This window comes from Melanotaenia boesemani, chromosome 6, assembly GCF_017639745.1.
Source record: "Melanotaenia boesemani isolate fMelBoe1 chromosome 6, fMelBoe1.pri, whole genome shotgun sequence".
NCBI lineage: Eukaryota > Metazoa > Chordata > Actinopteri > Atheriniformes > Melanotaeniidae > Melanotaenia > Melanotaenia boesemani.
Window position 1 is genome coordinate 501,728 of NC_055687.1, and position 17,679 is coordinate 519,406.

Here is a 17,679-nt window from a genome sequence, read left to right on the forward strand (position 1 = left end):
GGCTCAGAGCCAAAGTAAAAAATTATTTCTCTGGTCAGCAGGTGGCAGTAGAGGACGGTAAAGCTCCTCTGCTCTGCTCACCATGTTCACCTCAGGTCAGGATTTAGAGGAATGTGACCATTAGCTGGACTCCTCCTTCCCTCCCTCCTTCCTTCCTCCCTTCCCTCCTCTGATTCTGTCACCAAACTCTTTCTCTCCAAAGAAAGCTACCTCGGGCTCAACGCCTCCTGCTGCTGGTCAAGTTAACCTACCTCAAACCAAAAGCTCCTCTGGGCCAACTTGTTCAACCCCTGCTGATGTCCTGACCAGGAAACCCTGAACTCTGAATGTCGACTGTCTGACCTGCATCGATGGATGTCCATCGTGGTCATCCTCAGAGAGAAGCTGATGAAGGAAGCTCTCTCTGAAAATTTAACTGTTGACTAATGCTTCTTCAAACTCCAAAACTTTTTCCAGTGCTGCCTCCAGGCCCCAAATTCTTCAAACATTGCTGGATCCAAAGACCTCCTCCACATCTTTGTTGGATGTCGCATTTTCATCTTTCAATGTCCAGAAAGCTTGTCATGATCTCCACGTCCCTCAGAATGTCTTTAGCTTCAGCTCGCTCCAGTCCTGGCCTCCTCTCGGCAGAAACACTCGTTTTATGTCAGGAAGAGTCCTGTTGTTGACTTTGAGGTGAGATACGAGTTCCTCCTCAAAAACAATCTAAGTTTCTCTGAAAGTCTGATCTGGTCCTGAAGTTAGGTATCCAGACCAGAACCTGAAGCTCTGCAAATCTGCAACATGAGGAGACATCCATGCAAAACCCTGCCCAGACCCTTCATTCTGTTGACACCAAAACTTCTAAGGTCCTAAAGTTTGCTCTACTTTCAGCATCTAAAACATGTGGAAGGTCCAACCCATTGCGGGTTTTACCAGCTGAGGGAGAACAGCCACCACCAACAGAGCCACTGTTATGGTTGTTTCCTTCTTAAGCTTTAGACCTGAGATACATCTGGACTCCATCAGCCCAGATGTGATCCAGATTCTCTACAGTTTGGGTCCTGAAGCACACTGGATGAAGTAAACCTTTAACTGCAGTGTCAGAAAGCACTGGAGGTGTCATTTCTGTCGTCATGGAAACGCCCCAGCTCCACCTGAGAAGAGACACCAGTCTCCAGTCAACACACACCTGAGGAATGGAAAGGTGAAACAGGAAACTCTGGACTTTCTGGACATCTCCATACGGGATGTTTCAGCCATTTCCTGTCCCAAGTCTATATGAAAGTTCTGTTCTTTTATTTTGGCTAATGTGACCACTTCCTGTGTTTGTGTGGCACTCTGTCTGCCATCTTTAAACACCCCTCCACACGTAGCAGCTTTCTGGTGATTTCCAGCCAAATATTACGTAAAATGTCCAAAGAAGAAATAGTTTTCAAGCATTTCCTGTTTGTTTTCACTCTACTTCCTGTTTGGAGTTGAAGAACAAACAAACCAAAAGAAGTTCTCGCTGTCACATTTTATGTTTCAGATGAACACCGTGGAAAGCTAAATGAATATATATATTTTCCTATAAGTAACACGACAAGCTCAGAGTCAAAATTACTCAAATAACCAAATAAGTGAATGATGGAAACATCTTGGCCAAATTCCCCGAAATGATTACCTCCAATGTTCGTACCACAAAGTCTGTGTGGTCACATTTTGTTTGCTTGGACGTCCGACCCCCCCACCCTGAGGACGCTCCCTTGTATGATGTCTCTAAATCTGTGAACTGTGTCTTTAATGTCCCATTAGCTGAAATGTGACTGAATGTCTACTCTACTCTGCTCTACTCTACTCTACTCTGCTCTACTCTGCTCTAATCTACTCTACTCTGCTCTAATCTACTCTACTCTGCTCTGCTCTGCTCTAATCTACTCTACACTGCTTTACTCTAATCTACTCTACTCTGCTCTAATCTACTCTACTCTACTCTGCTCTACTCTACTCTGCTCTAATCTACTCTGCTCTGCTCTAATCTACTCTAATCTACTCTGCTCTGCTCTAATCTACTCTACTCTGCTCTACTCTACTCTAATCTACTCTGCTCTGCTCTAATCTACTCTACTCTGCTCTACTCTAATCTACTCTACTCTGCTCTAATCTAATCTACTCTAATCTACTCTGCTCTGCTCTGCTCTAATCTACTCTACTCTGCTCTACTCTAATCTACTCTACTCTGCTCTAATCTACTCTACTCTACTCTGCTCTAATCTACTCTGCTCTACTCTACTCTGCTCTAATCTACTCTGCTCTGCTCTAATCTACTCTAATCTACTCTGCTCTGCTCTAATCTACTCTGCTCTAATCTACTCTACTCTGCTCTACTCTACTCTGCTTTAATCTACTCTACTCTGCTCTACTCTACTCTACTCTGCTCTACTCTACTCTTCTCTAATCTGCTCTACTCTACTCTACTCTGCTCTAATCTACTCTACTCTACTCTGCTCTGCTCTAATCTACTCTACTCTGCTCTGCTCTAATCTACTCTACTCTGCTCTACTCTAATCTACTCTACTCTACTCTGCTCTACTCTACTCTACTCTACTCTACTCTGCTCTGCTCTAATCTGCTCTACTCTGCTCTAATCTACTCTACTCTACTTTAATCTACTCTACTCTGCTCTAATCTACTCTACTCTACTCTACTCTGCTCTAATCTACTCTGCTCTGCTCTAATCTACTCTGCTCTACTCTACTCTACTATGCTCTAATCTACTCTGCTCTGCTCTGCTCTAATCTACTCTGCTCTACTCTACTCTACTCTGCTCTAATCTACTCTACTCTACTCTACTCTGCTCTGCTCTAATCTACTCTGCTCTAATCTACTCTACTCTGCTCTACTCTACTCTACTCTACTCTGCTCTAATCTACTCTACTCTACTCTGCTCTACTCTACTCTACTCTGCTCTAATCTACTCTGCTCTACTCTACTCTGCTCTAATCTACTCTACTCTGCTCTACTCTACTCTACTCTACTCTACTCTACTCTGCTCTGCTCTAATCTACTCTAATCTACTCCACTCTACTCTACTCTGCTCTGCTCTACTCTACTCTGCTCTGCTCTACTCTACTCTACTCTGGCTGTGTGCTCTTCAGTTCGTTCCCATGTCTGAATTTTTGAGCCGTATCATATCTCAACTCCTTTCACGTCCAGTTTGAAGTAATTTCATCGGGTCTGGGTTCCCATTCAGTCCCTTCCCATTTGGTCTTAATAAGTATCAGAATCCTGCAACACAGCCCCACCTCCCTGCTGTCCTAAGGGTGGCAGGTCTGGTCTTGTCTAGTCTGGTCCGGTCCTGCCCAGTCCAGCCCAGTTCAGTCCACTCCGACCGGTCCTCATTGCTGCCTTTGTCTCAGCTCTGACATGAGCCGAATGTTTCTGAAAGGTTAATGATCATTTTAACTGCTCTTTTAATAGAAATTTCTTCTTTAGTTTTTTTCTCGTACTTTCGTTGCCGTTGGCAGCAAAGACGAAATTCTGCCAAATTTCTGATTATTGCTAGTAATATTATAATTATTACAGTTCTTATTTCTTTTTTGTTGGTAGTTGATGTGAAAATGTTTGTAGAGCAGGTTGTTTTCAGCTGAAGGTAGGTCTGAATAACTCAGCTCAGCCGTGTTTAAGCCAGAGACAGGAAGTTAAAGCCATGTGGCGCCGTGGCGCTCCAGCGTTGCTTTAGAAGAACCTGATTATTTTTATGTGTTTAGTCTAAATTCAGACAACCTCCGGCTCTTTATGATTGTAGAAACTAAAATGTAGATTTCGTAGTAAAGGCTAGAACCAATGAGAAAAGTGATGCTTTAATGTTCCCGACTTCTCTCACAGCGTTTTTAATTCATAGAGATAAAAACACAGAAAGCTTTAAACTGCTTTTAAACAAACAGAAAAGATGGTTGAAGATTTTGTAAATGTCCGGCCTGTTTATTTCTCATTTTAACAAAATTTCTATGAAAATTTTTGTGCTTTTAATTTTCACCATATGAAGAAAAAACATTTTTTCTGCTGTTTAGACTGAAGACCAAATAAAATTGAAGTAGAAAAATGTCTCCACTCCTTCCTCACATTAACCACATCAGGCACGCCGCTGCTGGTAGGTGGGTGGTACTCTCCCTGGTGGATCAACCTGACTTTGTGTCTTTGAGCAAGGCACTGAGCCCCATGTTGTTTCTGACTGTCCGTGTGAGAGACTCTTGTCTAAATTCTGGTTGTTGCAGTGATTCCAAACATCCTTGTCCTGACAGCAGCATGAAGCCGGAACCAAACCTGAACTTCCTGACAGGACAAAGTTTGGAGTTTCTGACTTTCAAATCAAATCAAATCAACTTTATTTATAAAGCACTTTTCATGCCGCAGGCAACACAAAGTGCTTTACATGATTAAAAACATTTATGCATATAAAACAAAACAAAGTAGGAATACATAACAATAGAAACACTCACCAAAATATTTCACACAGCTGCACGCACACACACGCACACACACACACACACACACACACACACACACACACACACACACACACACACACACACACACACCAAGTAGCCTTCCCTCCCCATTCTATAAAAACATGATTTTCTTATTTCTGTCTCAAACTGAATGTTATTAAAAATACTAAAAGTGATGAGCATCTGGCCTGCTGCTGCTGTGAGGAAACAATATCAGTGTCATGGGGATCCATCCACACCAGGGGCCAGTCCACCCATGTCAAACAGCGGCAACCACCCCCATCAGAACAGACTGGGGCCCACACCACAGCCAAAAGGCCGCAGTGCAGGGCCCCAGCCACCCCGATAGGTGCAATCACCACGACAGCAGTCCCCAGACCAAGCAGGCAAAGCCCCCCGGCGCAGAGGATCCCCACGAGGAAAACACTGGAGTTAAAATTAAAATTAAACAACCTTAAGAAACAATAAGAACAGCTTCAGCTTATTAATGAATAAATAAATAAGTAAATGAATGAATAAATAAATAAATAGTACAGTTGAATAAAATGAAAATAAAATAACATGAAAATAAAATAACGTAAAATAAATTAAGATCAAATAAATTTAGTTAAAAGCCAAGCTAAAAAGGTAGGTCTTAAGCCTCTTTTTAAAAACATCAATGTTCTCTGCAGCCCTGAGGCCCTCCGGCAGACTGTTCCACAATCGAGGGCCGTAACAATGGAAAGAGGCCTCGCCGTATGTCCTGGTCCTCACCCTTGGAACAACTATTAGACTGCTACCAGAGGACCTCAGGGTCCGCGAGGGTTCATAATTTAAAAGCAAGTCGGATAAATAAGAGGGCCCAAGACCATTAAGACATTTATAAACTACTAAAAGAACCTTAAAATTAATCCTGAAACGCACGGGGAGCCAATGCAGCGATTTTAAAACTGGTGTGATGTGTTCCCACCCTCTGGTCCTCGTCAGAACACGTGCCGCTGAGTTCTGAAGAAGTTGTAAGTTTAAGATGGACTTTTTAGGAAGACCAGAGAGCAGGGCATTACAGTAATCTAATCTACTTGAAATTAAGGCATGCATCAGCACCTCTGTGCTGGCAAGGGAGAGAAATGAGCGACTCTGGCGATGTTTTTAAGATGATAAAATCCTGTCTTTGTGACATTTCTGATGTGTGGAATAAAATCAAGCTCAGAGTCGAAAAGAACACCCAGATGTCTCACACACTGAGAGGGATTAAAATTATGTACTTTTGATAAAAATGATCTCTCTGTTGCCCCCAGGACCAATAATTAAAACTTCAGTTTTGTCCTGATTGAGCTGTAAGAAGTTCTCTGCCATCCATGACTTAATATCTAAAATACAGTTTAAAAGGACGTTAACTGGCTCCAGGTCATCAGGAGACACGGCGATGTAAAGCTGCGTATCATCAGCATAGCTGTGAAAATCAATGCCGTGTCTCCTGATGACGTCTCCAAGAGGTAACATGTACAAATTAAAAAGTACTGGCCCTAAAATTGATCCTTGGGGAACCCCACACATGACTTTATGGATCCTTGGGGAGCATGTATCCATACTTACATAAAACTGGCGATCTGTGACATAGGAGTAAAACCATTTAAGAACAGTACCTGAGAGGCCCACCAGACTTCTGAGTCTATCTAGTAAAATCTGGTGATCAACTGTATCGAAGGCGGAACTAAGATCCAGTAAAACCAGGACAGAGAGTTTCCGTGAGTCTAAATTAAGTCTAAGATCATTAACAATTTTTAAAAGGGCGTCTCGGTACTGTGGTTTGTCCTAAAACTAGACTGATATTTTTCTAAAATCTTGTGTTCATTCAAAAACTCATGCAATTGAATAAAAACAGTTCTTTCTGTCATTTTACTTAAAAACGGTAAGTTGGATGCAGGTCAGTAGTTATCAGGAATGTTTGGATCTAAATGACTCTTCTTCAGAAGGGGCCTCACCACCGCTGTTTTAAAGGCTGCAGGGAAGACGCCCGTCTGAAGAGAGCAATTTACTATGTTTAAAAGCTCAGGCTCAAAGAAACCATAAAATGTTTTTAAAAGTGATGTGGGAATTGGGTCTAAAAGGCAGGTTGTTGGGTTTAGTTGGGAGAAAATGAAATGTTAATTTTGTTTTCCTCCATTTCCTCTCTGCTCTCCTGCAACTTCTTTTTAACTCATTCATTTCCTGGCTTCTCCACGGTGTTTTGGATTTAACTCCTAATGTTTTTGTTTTAAGTGGAGCTGCTGAGTCAATGGCTGATTTTAGTTTGTTGTTAAAATGGTCAACAATAAAATCACACGATGCAGGTAAGATCTCAGCAGGAGTTTGGTTTAAAATGTTAATAAAATTTGCAGCCACTTCAGAAGTAATATATCGTTTCCTCACAGTTCTCACCGAGGTCTCCCGCTGGCTAAAACTGGTGATGTTAAAAAACACACATTTTATGATGGACATCTTCATTTTTGACCAGCGGGCTCATTTATAGCAAAGCTGACTACAGGTGCGCACAAAAACTTCCAGATTTACAAATGAGTGTGCCAGAGGAAGTCATTATTATGCTGAGTAGCAGGTAAGTGATGCTGATGCTGTAGGTGACGTAAATCCGCTGAGACAGCAGATTCAGACCAGCTGCGCTCAAACATTCATTCATTTGTATTTTCGCCAGTCTAATCAAATATTCTTGAAAGTAGGAAAAGTTAAGGTACACTCTGGAGCACAGGGGGGAGGACGTGGCCAGCCTGGCAGATTTTATTGATCAGTGCTACGACAGAATCGTCATGGGGAAGCCAAACCCAACATCTACCCCCTCCACCTCATCTAAGGCCAAGAGACAGCGAAATGAGGATTCACCTGGAGCTATTTCACCACCGGGGAACGACTCAACGGATGTTCTGATCTCTATAGATAAGAAATTCAGTAGTTTTGATGCGCGTTTGAGCCTGGTAGAAATTCTCCACAAGGAGTTCCAGGCGCTACGTGAATCATTAGAATTCAGCCAGAAGCAGGTGGAAACTCTGGCTGTAGAAAATGCCGGTCTCAGAGAGTCGGTAAAATCCCTCACCGAGGGCTTGACCCGTCTCTCTGAGGAAAATAAGAAGATGAAGGAAACAGTGATTGATCTGCAGGCTCGGAGCATGAGAGAGAACCTGGTATTTGCAGGGATTCCAGAGCAGACGGAGGAGGAGCCCGAGACCACGGTGAAAAACTTCATCAAAACCCACCTGAAGCTCCCAGAGGAAACGGTAAAAAACATCTCCTTTCACAGAGTCCATCGGCTCGGCGGGAGGAAACCCGGGTCCAGCAGACCAAGACCTATTGTAGTGAAGTTCGTCAGCTTCAAACAGAAGGAGCAGGTGAAGAACCAGGGCCGCGAACTGAAGGGGACCAACTTCGGAGTAAACGACCAATATCCCAGAGAGATTCACACGCAATGTATGAGCGAACAGCACACGCACACATGTAGACATTTAATACACAGATCCATGTCACACACTCAGCTGGCAGACACACACACACATGCTTCAGTAAAATGTATCTAACTCTCTTTTTATTGGTCGGATGTCAGACACTTTGAGGTTTGTTACGTGGAATGTACGTAGAGCTGGTACAAGGGAAAAGAGGTTAAAGATTTTCAGTCGACTGCAGGAGATGAAGGCAGACGTTGTCCTCTTACAGGAAACTCATTTATCAAATTCAACAATAGATCTACTTCCAACAGCCCAGTTTCCACACGTGTACTCAGCTTGTTATAATTCTAGGCAAAGAGGAGCAGCAGCTCTTATTAATAGAAGGTTAAACTCTTACATTGATAACCCTAACCCTGATAAAACACAGAAAGTTTCTGCTCACATTAAAAGATCTGAGCTTCCTCAGAAAAAGAGTCTTGTCTGAGAGTTTATGAAGACCACCTCCATGTTCTTTTTAAATTTATCATCCAGAACAACACCATTTCATGACCCTTAATAAAAGTTAATGAATTTCTTCCTCCTAAAATCAATAATGAGCTCTTTTGTCTTTTCTACATTCAATTTTAAAAAGTTTGCATCACACCAGCCGACAAATGCTTCCACCTCTCTTTTGTAGGCATGGACATCGCCTCGGGTCAGCAGACCCACAAGTGCAGTATCGTGAGAGTACTTGTGCAGTACACAGGATGCTGACTGAGCCTGTAATCAGCCGTGTACAGCGAGAATAAAGAAGGGAATAAAACTGTTCCCTGTGGAGCTCCTGTATTTGTTAAAATAGTATCAGACTGCTGACTACCAAGTCTGACATACTGAGGATGGGACAGAAGATCATTTAAAATCCAAGCAGTAGTTTTACTATGGAGTTTAAAATTTATTAGCTTATTGGCTAAAATATGTGGCTGAACGGTATTAAAAGCGCCGGAAAAATCATCAACCAGAATCCTTACTGAGCTGGCAGAGGTTTCAAGATGCTTGTAGTTGTGAAGCATATAAAGCAATGCATCGTCCACTCCCCTCTATCCTATAAGCAAACTGCAGGGGATCTAGAAAATCTGAGACTTGACTACTAAGATGACCCAGAACAATCTTTCCAAGCATTTCATAATGTATGAGGTCAGAGCTTTGGGTCTGAGGTTAGACAGAGAGCTTCTCACGTTGGTTCTTTTGGGAATGGGAATTATACATGATGTTTTCCATGCTGCTGGAATTTTAGATGTAGACAAGGACATAGAAAAGATATAATGCAGAATAGCTGACAGCTTATCAGCACAAACTATCAGAGTGCGTGGGTGCACACCATCTGGGCCGCTTGTTTATTGATTGAGAGCTTTCAGCTGCCGTTGGACACCGTCCACACTCAGGACAATAGCTGGACTTGTGTCATCGGGATAATTCTGTTTAGGACACGACCAGATGATCTCGTGAGAAGCAGAATAATTAACATCATCAAACCTAGCAAAGAACTAGTTAGCCACATTTACATTAATAGCTGCCCTGGGGCAGCCAGAGCTACTGTTCCCATACTCAGTAATAGTTCTCATTACTTTCCATAAACCTTTCATGTTGCTGTTAGACATCTGACCCTCAACCTTTTCCTTATATTTCCGTTTCCCTACTCTAATGCTCGCTTTTAGCTTCCTCTGGCAGTTTTTAATTGGTCTCTGTCACCGCTAAGAAATATAAGTTTTTTCCGATTTATAGCAGCTTTAACCTCACCTGTTACCCAAGACTTATTGTTAGCATATATTTTCACACATCTACAGGGGATAACAGACTCAACACAAAAAAGTATGTAGCAGGTGACTACGTCAGTGATACTGTCTATATCATTACTGCCATCTAAGAGTACCGTCCAGTCAGTACAATCACAGCAGCCTCTTAAAGTTTCTCATGGGTTTTCTGACCAATCGCGGACATCATGATCGATTGCCTTCGAATATAACTCGAGGCAATGCTTATGAGGTTGTAATCCGATTGACCAAGTGGAGGGAGCCGCTTCACAATGACGTTTTCCTTTATGTTTGTATAAAACTGGTGTGGTCGCCCCTCGTTGGACATTTCAGCATTTGTTTGAAGGAAGGGAGGGTGGCAGAGAGGAGCAGTGGTTGAAGTCCCCGTTGATGATCAACAGCGCATCAGGAGCAGATGGTGCTGTCCAGCCTGCTCTCATTGGTCAGTCCATGAAGCCCCTCGTTGGTTGGCTGTAGTGCCAAAAATTGAACATTTTTCTATTTTCTTGTGAGTCAGGTCAGTGAACTCATCGTGCTCAACAGAGTCAGGTCAAAGAACTCATCGTGCTCAACAGACTCAGGTCAGTGAACTCATCGTGCTCAGCGGAGTCAGGTCAGTGAACTCATCGTGCTCAGCGGAGTCAGGTCAAAGAACTCATCGTGCTCAACAGACTCAGGTCAGTGAACTCATCGTGCTCAGCGGAGTCAGGTCAGTGAACTCATCGTGCTCAGCGGAGTCAGGTCAGTGAACTCATCGTGCCGACAGAGTCAGGTCAGTGAACTCATCGTGCTCAGCGGAGTCAGGTCAGTGAACTCATCGTGCCGACAGAGTCAGGTCAGTGAACTCATTGTGCTCAGCGGAGTCAGGTCAGTGAACTCATCGTGCTCAGCGGAGTCAGGTCAGTGAACTCATCGTGCTCAGCGGAGTCAGGTCAGTGAACTCATCGTGCCCACAGAGTCAGGTCAGTGAACTCATCGTGCTCAGCGGAGTCAGGTCAGTGAACTCATCGTGCTCAGCGGAGTCAGGTCAGTGAACTCATCGTGCTCAGCGGAGTCAGGTCAGTGAACTCATCGTGCTCAGCGGAGTCAGGTCAGTGAACTCATCGTGCCGACAGAGTCAGGTCAGTGAACTCATCGTGCTCAGCGGAGTCAGGTCAGTGAACTCATCGTGCTCAGCGGAGTCAGGTCAGTGAACTCATCGTGCTCTGCGGAGTCAGGTCAGTGAACTCATCGTGCTCAAGGGAGTCAGGTCAGTGAACTCATCGTGCTCAGCGGAGTCAGGTCAGTTAACTCATCGTGCTCAACGGAGTCAGGTCAGTGAACTCATCGTGCTCAACGGAGTCAGGTCAGTGAACTCATCGTGCTCTGCGGAGTCAGGTCAGTGAACTCATCGTGCTCTGCGGAGTCAGGTCAGTGAACTCATCGTGCTCAGCGGAGTCAGGTCAGTGACCTCATCGTGCTCAGCGGAGTCAGGTCAGTGAACTCATCGTGCTCAGCGGAGTCAGGTCAGTGAACTCATCGTGCCGACAGAGTCAGGTCAGTGAACTCATCGTTATATCAAACAGACTTTTAAAGCATTAGTTGAAACTTTAGTTCAAAACAAACTTTATTCTCTCTTTATTAACAAAAACTGAATCCCTCTTGTTCTGCGATTGCCTGATTTGTCCTGTCCTCTGATTGGTCAGTTTGTGGCAGCCTGGTTTTTGGTCTGTGGTTGTGCGACATACTCCCCACTGTGAGGACCCTGCCTGGCGGACAGTCGGTCCAGAGACTGTGGCGAGGCGTCACTCCTCGTCCGGCGGCAGCAGGAGGCGAGGTCAGCCTGGAAGGATGGCGTGTAGAAGCCGTAAATGACTGGGTCACAGCAGGTGTTCAGGTTACCGAACACAAAGAGGGCATGGTGGATGTACTCAGGTGTAGCGCGCAGCATGTTGGGCTGAAACCAGTACCAGATTCCCAGCAGGTAGTATGGAGTCCAGCACACCACAAAGGACAGCACGATAACAACCGTCATCTTCAGAGTCTTCATCCGAGCCTTTGGGATGATGTCGGTGCCACTACGACGCAGGTGGGACTCACCTGCTGAGAGAGGGAGTAGCTGTGTGTTACAGATCTATCACAGGTGTGTTGCTACAGCTGTAGATGCCTCACAGCTGCTGCTGGTGGAGGTACAGGTGGAGGTATAGATAAGCTACAGATAGAGTCATTGATGGGTTAGAGGTGGAGGTACAGATGGAGGTACAGCTGGAAGTATAGATGGGTGACAGGTGGGGGTACAGGTGGAGGAATACATGGGTTACAGGAGGAAGTGAAGATGGATTACAGGTGGAGGTATAGATGGATTGCAAGGTTCTTGGTGGACCCAGGCTGACCGGCCCCTACGTCCACCTGGTTCATGGTGGACCCAGACCGACCGGCCTCTACGTCCACCTGGTTCTTGGTGGACCCAGACCGACCGGCCTCTACGTCCACCCGGTTCTTTCTGCAGCTTTACTGCATCACCAGCAACGATTTCATCTGGGAAACCGGACATTGCTGCAAACTGCACCGTTTCCTGTTTTCCCCCAGTGAAGGAAGTTAATGTAACGCTGGGATGAAGCGATGATGCCATCTAACACGGTTCATGAGCCAGACAGTAAGACTTGCTGTTCTCTGAAAACCCAGTCCCTCCGGAGTCTGGCTCCATGTGGTCCAGCAGAGCCAGATCAGCCGTTGTATGTCTTTACCCTCTGGGGCACTGTTTAATATCCAATCATCAGCTACAGATGGAAACACCCTGGCTGTAGTCTGACTGACAGCACGTTTCCATGGCGACCATGTCATTTAATAGTAATTATTATTAATGCGTGTGGAACCTGCTGCAGCAGACCGTCGTCTTATTCAGCCTGAATGGAAGTTTTGTTCCACAATGACAGAACATGTTTTACTGGCTGAGCTTCTGGTTCATAACAAACATCTGCTTCTCTGGTAAATCCTGATTTATTTCTTCTTCAGAAGTGTTAATATCAAACATGTCTCTTTATTAATTTTTGCAAATACCTTTAATAAATAACACGTGGTGTAAATGCCAGCTTTATAAATGAGGCTCCAGGTATGTTAAAGGTACCGTTCCAGGTGAGGTCCAGGTGTAGTTACCTTTGTCTCGTAGGTGCTGCTGATGGATGTGCAGCAGGATGCGGCTGTAGCAGCAGCTCATCACCAGCAGCGGGACGACGTACAGCGTGGTGAAGTGGAACATGTTGTAAACTGTTTCCTGCCAGCGATGACTGAAGCTGCCATGAGATGCACACTGAGTGAAGTCCACCGAGTCCACCCTGATGGTCCTGAAGATGAACAGCTGAGGAGACAGACAGACATGATGACGTTCAAAGTCCTGCTCTGAAGTCTGGCTCTGGTTCTGCTGCTGAACCCAGTTTGTTTCAGCTGGAGGCATCTTAGCGTTGTTAGCATTCCTAATAAAAGCCAAGGGGAGAAGTTAGCCCGAGCTAACAGCAGGAGACACCACACGTTTAATCCTCAGAACATTCCTGCAGGGATTTATCGTCCAGTCAGCTTTTGTAGGATTTACTGCAGGAACTTTTACTGAAACCAGCAGCAGGACCTGTTTCTGAACAGGCAGCAGCAGAGACTGGCTGAACTGAGGATAAATGTCAGGAAAACACAGGGGAATCTCAGCCAGGAAAAGTAATCATGTGACCAGCTGCAGTAGCACATCTCCTCTCTCCTTCATGACCTTCAGCTGGTCTGATTATCATCTCATTCATATACATGTGAAGCACAGATGCTTTTCTGCTACCAGATACCAGACCAGCTGATAGTTCCTGGTCTTGATTTATGTCAGAGATGTTAAGTCAGCTATGCCTTCAGCTCTTAGCTCTAAAATCATGTTTAATAGTTAGGAGAGACATACGGAGGCTGCAGATGACACTAACATGCACAGTATTTCCTGTAAAATTTGTTAAATGCATCCTGCCAATTAAGCTTTGTTTGAAGACCTCTTACTCAAATCAGGACTCCAGGATCACACCTGTCATCACGAAGCACTCACCTGTGGTGATGCGAGCAGCAGGCTCAGGCTCCAGGCCAGCAGCAGCATGCATCGGTTCCTGCGGTGTGCACTCAGGGCATCCAGGGGGTGTAGGATGGCATGCTGGCGGTCCAGGCTGATGACAACGAGGATGAAGGCCGAGGCGTGCATGGCGAACAGCTTCAGGAAACAGAGCAGCTTGCAGAGCGCATCACCACCATACCACTGCACCGTCACATTCCACACCGCATCTAGAGGCATCACAATGAATGTCATCATCAGGTCAGCCGAAGCCAGGCTCAGCATCAACGGCCGCAGATGAGACGCCAGCCGCCGGCCACGCCCACACCATACACTGGTCAATAAGGCAAGGTTACTGCAGGCAGCAAACAGGAAGAGGATGAAGGTGGCACACACTCTGAACTGAGCAGCAGGGGTAAAACTGGGACGCTCCCAGTCTGTGAGAGGTGGATAATGGGACATGTTGGGATGATTCGATGGCGCAGAGCTGGTGGGCGGAGCCAGTGATGACCCATTACGTGACATCCTGCAAAAGAGAAGAAGAAAAAAATGTTTGAGCTGGGGGAAGAGATAGTGCTCACATTTAGATTAGCTTTTTACAAAGGCTGGAATACGCGGAAACTGTTAGCATAGCTCAGCACAAACACTGGAAGCAGATGGAAGCCGTTTACAGGAAGAGTTTTCTGCTTCTTTCTCAGTTGAAATATTTTTAGTGATATTTGGTCTCAAAACAGCAGAAAATCCACCAGAACTGTTAGGTTTAAAGATCAGATTGAGCGTTGTACCACTGGTGACAGTATGTGGCTCTGTTGTACCATTTATTGGGATTTTACATGACCTTTAATGAGTTACTTTTCTGGGAAAATGAGCTAAATTATACATAAAATGTTTGTTTACCAAAGAAAAGTTTTCAGCCACATTTAGACAGTTTTAACTGAACCTACCTCAACCTGGTGAGACCTGAGAATCACTACCGAACCAGAGCGACACCTCCCTTGGGACTGAAGGTGGTATTTCTCTGGTCATTGAAATATGTTTGATGATACACATCGTGTAAAACATACGAGAAGAAAAAAATAAATGAAGACCACAGAAGAGCTGCGGTGGGGCAGGAACCAGGATGTGTTTGGTGCAGGTATAAGTGACAACTCAGACACCTGAACAGTGTGACCATGGCGACGTTCAGGATGTGTGTCCTGATGAAAGCACTCACTTCCTGTCCAGCTGATGAGACACATCAGCTGTTCGGATCAGGTTTTCCTGCCTCCATTTGTTCTTGTCTGATTGAGGAAGAATCACCTGCTGAGCTCTGATTGGATCCCACAGATCACCTGTCCGTCTGTCCTCTTATCTTTCGGCCTACAGTTCATCAGCTCTTATTGTGGCGGAGACTTCCTGTCTGTCAGTACTCAGTAGAGATCCCAGATAAGTCTCAGAAACAGTGAAGACGAAAGTATTCCCATGGCAACAGATACTCACCCTCCAACCAGGAGTCAGCGGATGATGACTCCAGACACCAGAACCAAGACTAAGCCAGGCCTGAGCCAGAACCTGAACTGAGCCAGAACCAGGCCTGACCCAGAGCCAGAACTGAGCCAGAACCTGAACTGAACCAGAACCAGTTCTGACCCAGAGCCAGAACTGAGCCAGAACCAGGCCTGACCCAGAGCCAGAACAGAACCAGGCCTGAGCATCTTCCTGCATCACGTACACATGCATATATGTTAGTGCACAGCAGCGTGGTTCCTCCAGTCAGAAAAGTTCTGGTAAGAACCACAAAAAACAGCAAATGCAGTGGTCGTCACTCGAGGCAAAGCAACCAAACCAACTAACTAACCAACTAACTAACTAACTAACTAACTAGCTAACTAACTAACTTACTGCTGTTCACGGTGCTGACAGGAAGTGAACGGATCACCTGCGTCGTTTGAAAAGTTTAATCGAATAAATTGAACAACTTCTGGAAAATAAAACCTGGAAGTAGAATACTTTTAGTCTCAGGTGTTTCCAGGTGAGCCGAGCTCTCCTGTGTTCAGACCCTGATGAGGTGGTTTTGGTTCTGGTCTTAAGGAGCAGCCGGTCTTCACAGTAAAGCCCACAGGTTAGGTTACAGGCCTGTGGTTATATTTAGCTGCAGGCTGTGTGTGTGTGTGTGTGTGTGTACCTTGTTACCGTGGCAACCTGCCCCTCTGACTGCAGAGCCTCAGGCCCCGCCCACTGCGTCTCATTGAGTGATGGCCTCTTAAACCTGGTTTATATTGGATTATATTTCCATTGGACACACAAACAGTCAGAACTGTGACATCACACTATGACATCACAGCCTGACACCATCATGAAGTTGAACAGAACCAGAACCGAATTCAGTGAGTTCTGGTGGAGTTGGAGCCAAAACTGGTGGATGATCCCGGACCGGTCCGGGATCAGGTCCATTTGGTCCCTGTGAACCCAAAAATCTGATGAAGATCTTTAAAACAGACACATTCCAGTAACGGACCGGTCCATACCTGAACCCAGATCAGAGACCAGACCAGATCAGATAGATCGGTCCAGATCAGGTCAGTTTGGAACCAAGCTGGACAAACAGAATGAAACATCAGAACCTTCAGTAAACATTCACTCACTCAGGTTCTGATCCGGGTGTCGGTCTGGTTTTTATCTCCCCGGTCTCTGATCGGACTCCCCGGTTCTCCTACTCTCCTCCTCATGTTGCCCCTGAATTCCAACAGACAGAGAATCCAGAAAACCCCAGAAGAACCTGTAGAACCTGGGCCAGTCCAGAACCTCCTTGTAGCAGCTGATGTGAAACACTGAGGAAAAAATCTGAAGAGAAACCTGAAGCCGACTGCAGCGAGGGGGTGGAGCTACAGCCGTGTGTGTGTGTGTGTGTGTGTGTATGTGTGTGTGTGTGTGTGTGTGTGTGTGTGTGCAGCAGGTCCAGGTCTAACGCTGAAAAAATCCTTTGCTTCTGTTTCTGGTCAGATCTTAACAGCTCATCAATGATCAAACCCTGAAGATCAAAGATGTTTGTTTGTTTGTTCTCAGCTGTTTTCTTTGTAAACATGTTTGTGAGGAAGCTCAGCATCATCTTCCTCCTGCAGAGAGACACTCAGCTGCTGCATCAGCAACATCTCATCATGAATTAAACATCAGAACCAGCAGGTCCACAGCAGGAGAACCAACCTGCTCACACCTCAGTCTGTCCCACTGCAGGTCTGATCCGGATCACACAGTCCTGCAGGTCTGATCCGGATCACACGGTCCTGCATTATAAATAGTTATAAATAATTATAAATAACAACATAAAAAATAACAATGTGATAATTAATGACATTACAAACAACAACAGGACGAGTCATTAAAGACACAAAAGGTAAATTTATTTCATGTACAAGACAATTCAAAGTTTTTTACATGAAACATTCCAGCAGGGAGCAGAAAGCAATACAACACATTAAAAAAACAAAGATAAATAAAATCAGAATCCATCCTATTAGCATTAGTGATCACGCACCAGTATCATTCACTCTGAGAAGTAAGAGCAACAAACCAGCAACTAGAAACTGGAGATTTAATACGTCATTACTTAAAGATCCTGAGTTTATCAGCTACTTCAAAAGAGAATGGTCCTTATATCTAGAAAATAACGACTTGCCAGAAACTTCAGCGTGTGTTCTTTGGGAAGCAGGAAAAGCAGTAATGAGAGGGAAAATAATTTCCTTTTCTTCTCATAAGAAAAAGAAGGAAACTTTGAGAATCTCAGAGTTAGAACTCAGAATTAAATCCTTAGAGGAGCTTACCATGTCTCCCCAGAAGAACACACACTAAATGCTATAAGGAAAGCTAAACTTGAACTTAATGAAATAATAGATAAAAAGACGCAGTTCTTGGTGCAAAGACTTCGCTTGGAGAATTTTCAGCATGGAAATAAATCTGGAAGGTTCCTGGCTAATCAG

General features: G+C 44.8%; 1 protein-coding gene across 2 annotated transcripts; it reads right to left on the minus strand.

Moving 5' to 3' along the window:
- Window positions 1-11,281: 11,281 nt before the first annotated feature.
- LOC121641552 (gonadotropin-releasing hormone II receptor-like) lies at window positions 11,282-16,605 on the minus strand. Of its 2 annotated transcripts, none has more exons than XM_041987765.1 (4): window positions 16,348-16,605; window positions 13,724-14,249; window positions 12,811-13,012; window positions 11,282-11,754 (listed from the first exon to the last, which is right to left on the minus strand). In XM_041987765.1, exons 2-4 carry the CDS (start codon window positions 14,246-14,248, stop codon window positions 11,357-11,359), a joined length of 1,125 nt encoding a protein of 374 aa, XP_041843699.1. In that variant the 5' UTR covers window position 14,249; window positions 16,348-16,605; the 3' UTR covers window positions 11,282-11,356. The 2 variants fall into 2 exon arrangements, with proteins under 2 accessions (XP_041843699.1, XP_041843698.1); XM_041987764.1 differs by having other exon boundaries at window positions 11,282-11,757; window positions 16,348-16,604.
- Window positions 16,606-17,679: the final 1,074 nt, after the last annotated feature.

Coding starts and splice junctions, on each gene's coding strand:
- LOC121641552 (XM_041987764.1), bottom strand. CDS start 14,248: ATGTCACGTAATGGGTCATCACTGGCTCCGCCCACCAGCTCTGCGCCA. Junction 13,013..13,723: donor TGCTGCTCGCATCACCACAG/GTGAGTGCTTCG, acceptor CTGTCTCCTCAG/CTGTTCATCTTCAGGACCAT. Junction 11,758..12,810: donor GCAGCACCTACGAGACAAAG/GTAACTACACCT, acceptor TCCCTCTCTCAG/CAGGTGAGTCCCACCTGCGT.